General features: G+C 29.8%; 1 protein-coding gene across 2 annotated transcripts in view; it reads right to left on the bottom strand.

The window, feature by feature from the left end:
- Positions 1 to 3866: 3866 nt before the first annotated feature.
- The window catches only part of LOC134722177 (oxysterol-binding protein-related protein 9-like), a 33969-nt gene continuing 24832 nt past the window's right edge, over positions 3867 to 13003 (bottom strand). For both annotated transcript variants that reach the window (XM_063585760.1, XM_063585767.1), the window contains 5 exons: positions 12715 to 12811; positions 9315 to 9437; positions 7461 to 7552; positions 7119 to 7254; positions 3867 to 6572 (listed from right to left, as the gene is read on the bottom strand). In XM_063585760.1, coding sequence (XP_063441830.1) covers positions 6489 to 6572; positions 7119 to 7254; positions 7461 to 7552; positions 9315 to 9437; positions 12715 to 12811 — 532 coding nt within the window. In that variant the 3' untranslated portion in view covers positions 3867 to 6488. The remainder of the gene's footprint in view (positions 6573 to 7118; positions 7255 to 7460; positions 7553 to 9314; positions 9438 to 12714; positions 12812 to 13003) is intronic.

Below are 13003 nucleotides of genomic sequence, written 5' to 3'. Positions count from 1 at the left end.
TTCATGCATCAGTTATAGCTTAAAGCAGTGTTAATACTTTTAAAGGCATCATATTTCAACTTTTTTTACTACTGAAATATATTAATGTTGAGAACAACATATGAGGTTATCTGATTCTTAGATAACTTATCTACTTAGGAATTTATTACTAACATATACATATTTTTACATCTGTTTCTCTAATTTTCATGCTATTTTCACATTTCCGGAACCGGTGTGAGAAAAATATTTCTAATCTCTAGTGAAAAATTTGTTCTCAGCAAATGATTAGTTGAAATTTTATTGTGACGTTAAATTTTCTTTGTTTCTTCTGAATTTTCCTATTGTGACGTCATGAAAAAAGGCGACCATGCCTGATGACGTCACATAAAAAGTACACAACTTTCTGCAAATCTTTGAAAAAGAAGGATAAAAATCATTAGAGAAACAGATGCCACTACTATAACTCGTGTATTATGATATTTATCCACTCTCAACAGTTAAATTTTAACTATTTAAAAAGCTTGGCAAGCCTCACGCTTTAAATATTAAAATTTAACTGTCTCGAGTGGAGAAATATCGCAACACACTTGTTACAGTTGTGGAATCTTTATTTAATTGTCTACAGTATGCTTAGAGTGATAGTCATACTCATAGTTACCCTGAGTCAGTATTTTAGAGAAAATAGAATTTCTATCAAATGTGTTTTACTTGATGAATATACATTTTTTTGTGTGAAAACATTATCTATATCCATCCACCCAGAGGTTAACAAGTAAACAACATTGTTTTCTTATTCCTGCATTTTTGTATTTGTTATTTTTTTTGTAACAAAAACTCTATACAAGTAAAATAAAAAATTCAAGTATGTTTACCATTTACATTTTTTTTGCATTTTATGAAAGAAATTGGTTGTGTTGTACGCTTATAAAGCTCAGGGGGAAGTAACTCTACTTTATTTAAAAACCTCAATTTAAAAAATGTTGGAATATTCAATTACTATCAGTCTTATATCTGGGATCTAGAAGGGACAACATCAGACCCTAAATCTTAAAACTATTTTAGAATAACCATGAAATTATCTATATTTTACCACTTATAGTTTAATGAAAATCATAACTTTTTATTAATTGTTATTAATAAGAATTTTGTATTTGCAAATCTCATTTAAATGCATTTTCCTAATATGATTTATTCAAATGATGGACAGGTTCCATCAACATTCCAGAAATGATAGGGTTTAGAGTAAACACAATTATCTTATATCTTACAAACGGCATTTCTAATGGGTACTTCTTTTTTTTACAAATTTACACAAGATGCTTTTAGTTACCTCATCGACTTGACCTTAATTTTGAAGGCCATTTAGAACAATGTCAAAATATAAAAGGCATTGGATATTTGTTGTATGTAAATCCTATGGGTTGCATCATATATAATTTGTAATCCATTCCAAAATATCAAGTTTATATATGTTAACCATATTTACTGTAAAAATTAGGTTACTAGTTGTATTGTAGGTTGTCCTAAATTTTAACCTTTTGTTAGTTTATTGCTTGTTATTAATAGTGTTATGTTTGCTCATTTCATCTATGAAATTATTATAAAAATCATGTACAGTTGTGTTTAGTTGTTTGTTTATTTTTAGTTCAAAGCACCTGCCTGCCCTCTTCACACTACTATATGCCAGTTTTGGACTTTGTCAAACCTGGCCACCAATAGTACCCAAGTTTTTCACTATTTGACTAAGGCCACATGTTTTGCCTTCAACTGAAATTTATTATCAATACTTGTCCAGGACTGTTGGCAAAGCAAAAATATGTAAGAATATACATGATCTTAAATGTTGTTAATTAGCAATGCAAGTAATATTTTAAGAAGGCACCACAAGCCATATAAGATATAATACCAAGAAAAATGTCACATTCCAATTTGGACTTACAAAAGATGTGACAATCTCATTGGTCTCTTTGAAGCATGCTGGTTTTTAGTGCTGGTGGTTTGGTCCATGGTCAGGTCAAACAGGAGCCTTGATGGCAAAAGGTATTTTCTGCTTCTCTGCCAATATAGGGGCATGTCAGAGCAAACTTGGCTCTGCATATCAGAATAATATAATGTCACTGAAGAATCTAACCTTGTGAACTAACATGTTGAATAGATGGCCGTTTTGTGAGTTTATCATAAAGCAGTTTATATAAAAAAGAAGTGGTATGATTGTCAATGAGACAACTCTTCACATGAGACCAAATAACACAGAAATTAACAACTATAGGTCACCTTGCCTCGCCAAGGCGGCTCCGACTTTAAAATTGATAATTCAACTATCTCGATTGGATAAATCTGATAATCCACTGGTATCAATGTAAGAATCTATATATCTATAATTGATAAACTAAAATCATGCTTACAATATATACTTATATTAAATGTATTCAATGATATCCCTACCAAAACAAGTGAATCTGTGAGCTACTGCTTCCTATGATACCCCTCCCCTGCTAAAAGTAGAAGGTAAGCAGGAAGTGGTTGTGTGATGAATCTGAAAACATACCACATGGTAAAGCTTAATCATATAAACCCTTTTATCATATATTTAGTACAAAATACAGCTATTTTGTATATCTAATAAAGGTTCTTTTTTCCAGTCTGTATCACCTACCCTGTATCGCATACCCCGTATCGCATGGCTAAACCCGTATCGCATACCCCGTATCGCATGGTAAAACCCGTATCGCATACTTTTTTTTTTTTTTTTTTTTTTTTTTTAACTAACAGTTTTTTTGGGGTTTTTTTTGCTTAAGATTTTTTTTTCTAAAAATAGATAAATTTTTTGAATGAAGTCATTGTTTGGTATGTAACGTCACGAACATCAAGTTTTCATATTGTATGTGACGTCACGAACATCAAGTTTTTACAACATATTTTTTGGCACACTAAATGCAACTATAAAAAATACAAAACACTCAAATATATACAATAATAAACAAATATTTTCAAAACAACAGATTGTAAGGTAACCTAGGTGCTTCTTATAAATAATTGAGCAGTTATTTTAAAGCTTTGAAACAAGGCAAAAGCAGAACTGAAGGTAACCCAGTGCTATGGATCAGAAAACAGTTCATATAATATAATACTCTTCTGTTGAAATATATGATAAAGCGTATAATACATGGCAAATTCCGTATCACATGCTGCATCACCCTCGACCAATATGATCCCTCGGGCTGATATTGATGTCTCGGGATGATACGACATATGATACGGATTTTGCCATGTATTATTCTCTATATATCAAATTTCATGAATCCTTGTAATGTAGTTAGGACAACACGGGACAGACAAACAGATGGACTGACAGACAGAAGTAAAACAGTTTACCCCCACTTTTTATGCCCCAGCTACAATAGTAGAGGGGCATTATGTTTTCTGGTCTGTGCGTCCGTTCATCGGTTCTTCCAACTTCAGGTTAAAGATTTTGGTCATGGTTATTTTTGATGAAGTTGAAGTCCAATCAATTTGAAACTTAGTACAGATGTTCCCTATGATGTGATCTTTCTAAATTTAATGCCAAATTAGAGTTTTGAACTTCATTTCACGGTCCACTGAACATAGAAAATGATAGTGCAAGTTTCAGGTTAAAGTTTTTGGTTAAAGTTTTTTGGTCAAGGTAGTTTTTGATGATGTTTAAGTCCATTCAACTTGAAACTTAGTATACATGTTCCTTATGATATAATCTTTCTAATTTTAGTGTCAAATTACAATTTTAATGATAGTGCTAGTGGGGCATCAGTGTACTATGGACACATTCTTGTTTATAACAAGTTAATAAATCAACTAGAACTTGTAAAGTTTTATCATTCAATGGCATCTTTCAACAAAACAAGCAATGGCATTATAGGTTTTATTACTTATATCACAGTTTGGAAGATACACTTCAAATCATAATTCTTTACATGTTGTGCCTATCTGGCAACCAATATTAAATTTACATGATATGACATATTCAGACACATTTCATTATTTTTTTTTTCTCAATGCAATTTCTTAATGCAAACAGGAATTTTCCCCACTTCAAATTTAAAATAACATGATAACATTTTTAATCACATTTGGTATATGATATTATAAAATAATTAAAAAGCTTTAAAATATGAGTAAATCTATGAAATGCCCAATACAGTGAGTTTTGAGTATAAATATCTTGTTTTCATCTAAATACTTATATATATAAATAAAAAAAGAGATGTGGTTAGATCACCAATGAGAAGATTCTTCACAAGAGACGAAATGACAAAGACAATTAATAACTGTAGTTCACCTTATGTTTTCTCGAGCGAACGTAACGATTAACTTCGATTTTTTTCTTCAGTCTTACCATTTATATTTTTTTCACTTAATATTTTTTTGGTAAATATATCAGATTTCTGTACAATGTTAATTCTAATAAATAAAAGGATTTTTTCAGGACAATTAAAGATAAGAAAGGATACATATTTTAAATATTCAAACTGAGTCATAGACTTTCATGTTTTGATTTTCAAGTGCAAATCAGTTTGAAAAAAAGCATAGCATTGTAATAATGTTGATAATTAGCTGAAACTGAGAACATTTTCATAACATATTTTAAAGTCATAAGAAACGAGTGACCGGTGAAAAATAATGTTCCTTCAATTCTTGAACCAATGCATACAAACATCATAAACTAAGTCTTCTGTGCATGAATTTCTCATTTTTTCGTGTAAATTTCGTATAATTGTCAATTTTTTTTCAATCGGCCAGTGTTGGTGTGAAAATATGGCAGGTAATTAAAGTTCGTGTTTTGAATCCGAAGTTTAACAATTGTCACCTGTTTGTCAACAATCGACATAAAATCAACAAAAAGCATGGAAATTGAGCACGTGTTGAACATGTAAATTCAGATAATAGTTTATTTTAAGGACATTCATGCGTATTGTGATCACCGGATTTTTACGAGGTGGGTCACACTGAGGTCACTTTGCATACGGAAAATATGTCGGGGGAATTGCTTGCTGGAAGCAAGCAATTAAAATAAAGTATACTTCTTCTAAATATGAATAAATTAAAGAAATTTCTTCAGAAAAAAGTATATGTACATAAGTTTTATAATGAAAACTATCCATTGAGTTATAAAAAACATATGCATTATTTTTTTTTGATTTGAGGTTTCTTATGACTTTAATATCAATATTAAAAAAAATAAAAAATCCTTAAAACATATAGAACACGCAAAGACAGGAAAGAAACATTATTCAGAGTTTTAAATTTATAAATACAGAGTTTTAAAGAAAAAATTTTATAATTTTAATTCCAAATTATTAGATTATCTACAAAAAAATCTACAAACACTGCTAATATCAATTATTAGTTGTGGTCTACTACCATAAACAGAATCCTTGTATAAATTGACTTGAATTCATGGTGTTTGGAAATGTCTTAGTTCAATGCACAATTCTAATTTAATGCCACAAGTAACTTTCTGAATTCAAAAATACAAATGTTTTACATTACATGATCCCTGATAAGAAACTGAAATTTAATCTTAGACGGAATGTAACAATGCAAACACTTGAGCAGATGGATAAATGTATGATAACAGATGGAAAGTTATCACTTTCAAATACACATACAATGCAAGGATAAATACATCAAACTTCATCTTACTCACTATAACACATTTCATAAAAAAATTGTGATACTCAATGTTCTTATTTCTTAAAATCTTACTTTTTTAAAATGCTACAGACTAATCTTAAGTTTTCTTTAAGGTGGTACCAAACACTTTCACTAAAATTAATTTGACTCGTTTAATTTTCATAAAATTTACTTTGACCCTTTGACATAAATATAAAAATTTCAAAAAATTTGAACTTACCAATTAATGAACTAAACTAATCAGAAAAATTACTCTGGTTATAAAGCAGTTAGACAAACACTAATTTTGATCATTGAGAAGCTTAATATTCCCTTAACAACACAATGGAATTAAAACGTTTAGCTGATTTTACAGAGTTATCTCCCTGTAGTGTTAGGTACCACCTTAAATGAGTGACATTCAGTTCTAACTTAATAACATATGAGTAAGCAATTATTGGGAAAATGCACTATAGAATAAAAAGATTTAAAAAAAACTTACTAAATTTATATTAAGCTCTATATTTGATAAGTATGCATTCATTTAAATATAGCTTTCAGCTTTCAATTAAAAATATATGATAAAAGGAGTAACATGTGCTCTATTAACTTTCTCAATACTGTATCAAAGCAAAACTATAATATATATTTGCTATAAAGTTATTGCAATAAATTCAATAAGCAAACAATTGCTATTATTCTTTAAAATATAAAAACAAAAGATGAAATCTTATTCTTAATATTAAATATGCTAATTTTATATTAAAATTTAACAAAATTGCACCAAGTTTTTTAGCAACTGCTGTATCCTTGGTATAGTTTAAACATTATTTAACCTATCAATAACATCAGATCTGTCACAATGTAGAACTTGGTGAATTCCGTACTCGTTTTAATAAAGGTCTGTCATACACCCAATGTTCTCCTTCTTCATGGAAACACTGAAATAAATTTTAAATGTACTTTTAATGGCTTTAAAATTAAATGATCTTACATTTGTGCCTTAACAAGTTTTATATAGAAAGACAGTCCTTTTTACAATTGGAAAAGCACCTGTTTTATATTCAGTATTATCAATTTTCATTTTACTATCATTTTAAAAGAAATGTAACATGTATTCACTTTTTTACAAATTTAAGTATTTGTGCCAGCAAAATCCATAGAAGAATGAAGGTTCAAATAAATACATGATTCGATGTCGTCAAGTACCTCATCAGTAGTTTGTTATCTCTCTATGTTTTCACAGTATTTTGTGTCAAATCAGGACTCTGGTTTGATCTCAGGTGCCTCGGTCAAAAACTTTTCTCAGTGAAAAACTTTTGTTCATATGACCAAATTCAGTATTTTGATAGGTCGATTTCTAATTCTAGTACAGAAATCCATCTTTAAAGTTTTATGACCGCAAGGTTTTAATTATTTTTTTTTTTAATTAAATGTATACCCCACATTTCTTTAATTTTAAAGTATTGCATACGTAGTAACCATACCTTCGTTTCAACTTTCAATCCTTTCTCTTTTCTCTCTTTTGCTTCATTCCTCTGTCTTTGCTCCAGTCTTTGTTTATGATTTGTTGCTTCTTCGATAAATTTATTTTTCAGATTGTAGGTCACTTCCTTCCACAATCTAGGTTATAAATAAAATTAATATATGTATAAATAATATGTTATTTATTTTTCAGGTCACTTATTTTAACAATCATTGAAAAAGTTAATTCAACACAAGTTCCAAATCCAAGTTGTTTAAGAATTGTATTTTTCACAAAAGAAATATGTTTGAATCTTCAAATGTTTGTGAATTTATAACCTATGAAAGACTTTAATTCTGTTTACCTTCTAGACTCAAATTCTGTCTGTTGGTCGGTTGGTTTTACTAATTTTTTCATTATAGGCATTTTCTTTGTATCTACAAATACTTCATTCATCTAAAACAATAAAATAATATGGCATGGTGATAATGGTCCAAAAAGCTTGACTGCTATGCATATATATAACAGATATTCTAACTTTTTATAATATATTTTAATTCAAGCTGTCAATTTTTCTCTCTCAACTAATACCAACACATGAAATTGAAAAAATACATTAATGACCTACAGAACAAATTTAAAAGTTCAAAGTTTTCAAAATGTTTTAGTTTATTAGGGTAAATTTCTCTGTTAAAATAGAAAAAAGAAATACAGAATAAAATGCTTCGCTGAGCACCACACCCCTGATAGCCACAGACGTCAAACTCTGAACAGTTGGGGCAAATTTGGACACAATTTTCAAGCTTGATTCTGTCCGAATTTGGATTGTGATCAAATTTTAAACATAAGGCGACGTTTTTTTATTTGTTGGTTTACGGATCCGCCGACCCAATTTTGCCGATTTTCAGAATAAAATTAAATTGACTTTTCATGCTTTTTTATTCCCGCCGACCCTTATAAATGCATTATCCCTGAAAAATAATTAAAATTTTCTTTTTTTATGAAATGAAATGCATTAATCATTTACAAAGTTGATAACACTTTCTGTTGTGAAAAATAAAACTTCCAATTTATGTTTCTAAAAATAGACAAATCAATTATAACTGACCTTGAAATGTCTTTTGCGCAAATAATTTTGCAGAACGAAACTTGTGTTTAAAACCAATTACAAAATAAGTTTGTTTCCCTTATTTGTCATCAGTCCGTAAGATGCATCATCTCAGATAAATAGACTTGTCCAAATGTGAACAGGTGGAATACATCAATTAAAGTACTGAATATTAACAAATCATTTGAAATTTTCTTGTTTCATAGATTTAAAAAAATATCGATCATTGGGATAAAAACAGGATTGCATTATAACTGATTAACCCGATTTTGTCGTTTTTCCAGTGGATGAGACTATTACGTTTTTCAACACGTGTGTTAAAACTTATTTTTGTACGACGTTTTTACATTTTTTTTTCTATATCAGTTTTTGTGCTTGAAGATCATTATTCACCAAGTTTTCTGGAATTAATTGAGAGCTACGTGAATCTGTTTTTCTGGTTTGTGAAATGACGATTTAATTTCGGCTTTGTCCGTGCAACCCCCCTTTTTTACAGGAAATTATTAAACGATGTCATGTGATGTTCATGATCACTGATCAATAATATTTCATCTAACTTAATGTTAAGAAATGATGACAAAACAGCATTAAGACAAACATTTTGTTAGGAAGGTGAAATGTATATTTATTTTGCATATTTTTTCTGTTTTGAAAGATATTTTTTTTTCTTTTTTTCCGACTGACCGACCCGACTTTTTTATGGAAAAAATCCGTAAACCAAAAAATTAAAAAAACGTGGCTTAATAAAGGTTTCTGACACAAAGTAAATGTGGTCAAAGATCTTTTTAAAAAATCTATTGTGCAATTGAAGATTTGAAAATTAAAAAAAAATAAATATGAACCCCTTAAAAAAATCCCACCACCACTTTTTTACCCACCCCTAGGGAGCCTTTGACCCGAAACTCAATCCCAGCCTTCCATTTGAAGTATGAAACCTTGTAGTACAATTTAATTTCATAGAGATCCAATAACTTAAACTAAAGTTAGTGTCTGGAAACCAAATGTGTCTTTGGAAGGACAACAACACAGACCAAGACGCAGACGACTACATCAAAGCATTATGCGAACCCAAAACAATTCTAGCGGTTGTATGAAAAGTTTGTTACTTACACCAGTGCTATATTTAGCATACATAATACCATTCCATTCCCCATCTATACTGACAATGGGCTTTTTTTCATTAGGTTCAAAGATCTCAGCTGTAACTTTGTGCTTTTTTCCTCCATAAAATGGCTAAAAATATATAATTATACAATTTGAATTTTTTTTCGAACTGGAAAAATGTTGATAATATTTTGTGGAAGAATTATATCAATAAGAAGATGTGGTATGAGTTCCGATGAGACAGCTCTCCATCCAAGTCACAATTAGTAAAAGTAAACCATAATAGGTCAATGTTTGGCTTTAAACACAGAGTCTTGGCTCACAATAATCAAGCAAGCTAAATAGGGCCCCAAAAAGGTCTAGTTTAAAACATTTCAAACAGGAAAACTAACTGTCTTATCTATATAAAAATAAACAGCTGTGCCATAAGCTCATGATACACCCGTCACATTTTCAATTAATAAAGTTAAATTACTTCTCAATGTCATATTTGTAATTTATGAAAATGAAAAGGGAGCTTACATCAGTAGATATAAACAATTAACCAAAGATTCATGAGAATTGCTGAAAGGATTTTTAGTTATTGTCTGAAAACTAGAAAAAAAACCACTTATTATTAGATAAAAACAACTCACCAAAGTTTTATGCAAATTGGTTAAAGCATTTTTGAGTTAATGTCTGACATGTTGACAATGGATGGACAGATGGACAACCGTATACCATAATATGTCCTGTAAACGGGCAATTAAAAACACTTATGAACTCTATCAACAAACAACAACCACTGAACATCAGGTTCCTGACTTAGGACAAGTGCAAACTGTCAAGTAACTGCTGAATCATAGGTTCAAATTTTCATTAATGAAAAAACAAGAATGTATCCCAAGTACCTGGATGCCCCATCCGTATGATCATTTTCTTTGTTCAGTGGACCGTGAAAATGAGATAAAATCTATAAATTTAAAAAGATCATATCATAGGGAACATGTTTACTAAGTTTCAAGTTGATTGGACATCAACTTCATCAAAAACTACCTTGACCAAAAACTTTTATCTGAAGTGGGACGAACGGAAGAATGAAGAGATAAACAGACGAAAGAACGAACAGACAAACGAATGATTAGACAAACGAACAGTCAGACATACTATTGAACAAACAAATTTGATCTATGATACAATGTAAAATCAAAATCAATAAAATAAGGGATGAATAATTGAAGTTACAGTATAATACTACTGTCAAACTTGAAACAATTTCAGAAAAACAAAAAATAAGCTTTACACAAAAATCCACTATTAGCAATAATATAATACACAGCTAAATGAAAATAATTTTGTTGTTAGGTTTACATGTACAGTTCAAATGGAGAAAGGAAATATTTTTAGAAAATAAATAATTTTGATGGACAGAGTACTAAGAAGTGAAAAGGAGTAGGTCCAGTAAGGGCCGATTTTGGCCTCAAATTTCAGGTTCATATGACGAAAGATTTTGAACACTTTTTTAACACTTAATTGTCTTTTTCAGTTGATTCAATTAAATAGTTTATGTGAATGAGACTGATTAAGTCATTAAAAATGCTCTGAGATAAGCTTAAATATAAAAAAATCTATCAAATATCACCAAAAATGTCACTTTTCAGATGATTTTTGTCAAAAATGAAAGTTGCCCCATCCGTGTTCAACCTCAATTTATATATGTTATATATTATCATAAAATACAACTAACATTTCAATATTAAGAATGAACACAAATCCGGCCACTTCCATTTTAAAAGACGGAAACTGTCTACAATTACATAAAATTCTAAAATTATGAAGATTTCAGTAATTTAGCATGACTTATTGATGCTAGAACCCGATATTTGTGCATTGTATTGTCAAAAACAGCCCATATTTATGTAGCAGAAGCATTCTACTTTCCAATACATAACTAAAAGTTAACATTTTAACAATTTTGTAATACTGCTATATTTTGGGGCCAAAAAGGGGTCTTACTGGACCTACTCCTTTATAGTAATACCAAACACTCGTTAAAGCTGGTATTTAGACAAAATATAACCATGAATAAGTAAACATTAAATAACAAAAAAAAACCATTACAAATAGTATCAACTATTCAAATAAACAAGAAAGTATGATTTGAGAGTATATAGCATATTCTCACAGTGCCTTACTATTTGTACTGCTGCATCCTCATTAATCTGTAAAGTGACCTGAACATATCATCTTGCTATTCTTCATGTTCATCTCATATGCATTTAACAAACAAATTTAACAAGAAACATTTATTGATGTGGTTTCTGACAGGCATATGAGCATGCGGTTGGGTAATATTATATGTTTTTTTTTTTTTTTATATCTATGTTAATTTGAATAACTGAATGCCAATTTAACCAAATATAAGACTGTCAGTTTTCCTGTTTGAATGGTTTTACACTAGTAATTTTTGGGGCCCTTTATAGCTTGTTGTTCAGTGTGAGGCTATGTTCCGTGTTGAAGACCGTACCTTGACCAATAATGGTTTACTTTTTAAAAATTGTGACTTGGATGGAGAGTTATCTCATTGGCATTCACACCACATCTTCCTATATCTATAAAACAATATACATGTTAATCCACACCACATTATGTAGGTAAGTACTTGCCCAAAGTCAGGAGCCCGTAATTCCATTGTAAATGTTGGTTACTGTCTGATATACCTGATTTTCTTTTGTTGTTTTATCATAAATGAGGTTTTTAATGTTTAAATTGTCTCCCATTATTGTAAGCCGGGTTTGCTATTGTTAAAAGCAAGATGGTGACCTATAGTGGCTTATATCTACATTATATAGACTCAGGTTAATGGTTGTCTTATTGAGAATCACACCACAGCTCTTTTTCTATATACAGTCAAACCTATTTTAAGGTGGTACCTAACACTACAGGGAGATAACTCTGTAAAATCAGCAGAACGTTTTAATGACATTGTGTTGTTGAGGGAATATTAAGCTTCTCAATGATCAAAATAAGTGTTTGTCAAACTGCTATATAACCAGTGTAATTTTTCAGATTGAACGGTTGGTTCAAATTTTTTGAAAATTTTATATATTTGTCAAAGGGTAAATATTTTGTCAGAATGTAAAGAAAAATAAACGAGCCAAATTAATTTTAGTTGAGGTGTGGGGTACCACCTTAAGAGACTACTTAAGGAGGCAAAAAAGTGGTCTCTTAAGACAGGTGGTCTTTTATTACAGATTAAATTTATATGAAATGTACTACAGAGGGATTTAAAATTGGTGGTCTTTTAACACAGGTTTTTTGCTTAATACAGGTGGTCTCTAAAGCAGGTTTGACAGTAGTTGTTTATTAGATGTAAAGCATAATATTCTACATAGTATTTATTTTTGAATGATAAAATAATATTTACCTTTGTATGAAATTCTACTGTTGCATTGTAGCCTGTTTTAGCACAACCTAAAGTACATTTACCACCTAACTCTATCCATGGTACTGTTAATATTGACCTAAATATATTAAGCAAATTAAAATAACACAATCTACTGTTATAACAATTAGTAAAGTATACAATGATGTTCATTTAAAAAAAACTGCATATATATAAAAGTTCCTTGAATATACTTGAATAAAACATGTATCTCACAGTCCTGAAAAGTATTTTTTTTACAAAACAAGAATGTGTCCAAAGTACACGGATG

The sequence above is a fragment of the Mytilus trossulus genome, chromosome 1, assembly GCF_036588685.1.
Source record: "Mytilus trossulus isolate FHL-02 chromosome 1, PNRI_Mtr1.1.1.hap1, whole genome shotgun sequence".
Taxonomy (NCBI): Eukaryota; Metazoa; Mollusca; class Bivalvia; order Mytilida; family Mytilidae; genus Mytilus; species Mytilus trossulus.
The sequence above is the reverse complement of the archived record's forward strand: the minus strand, read 5'-3'. Positions and strand labels throughout refer to the sequence as shown.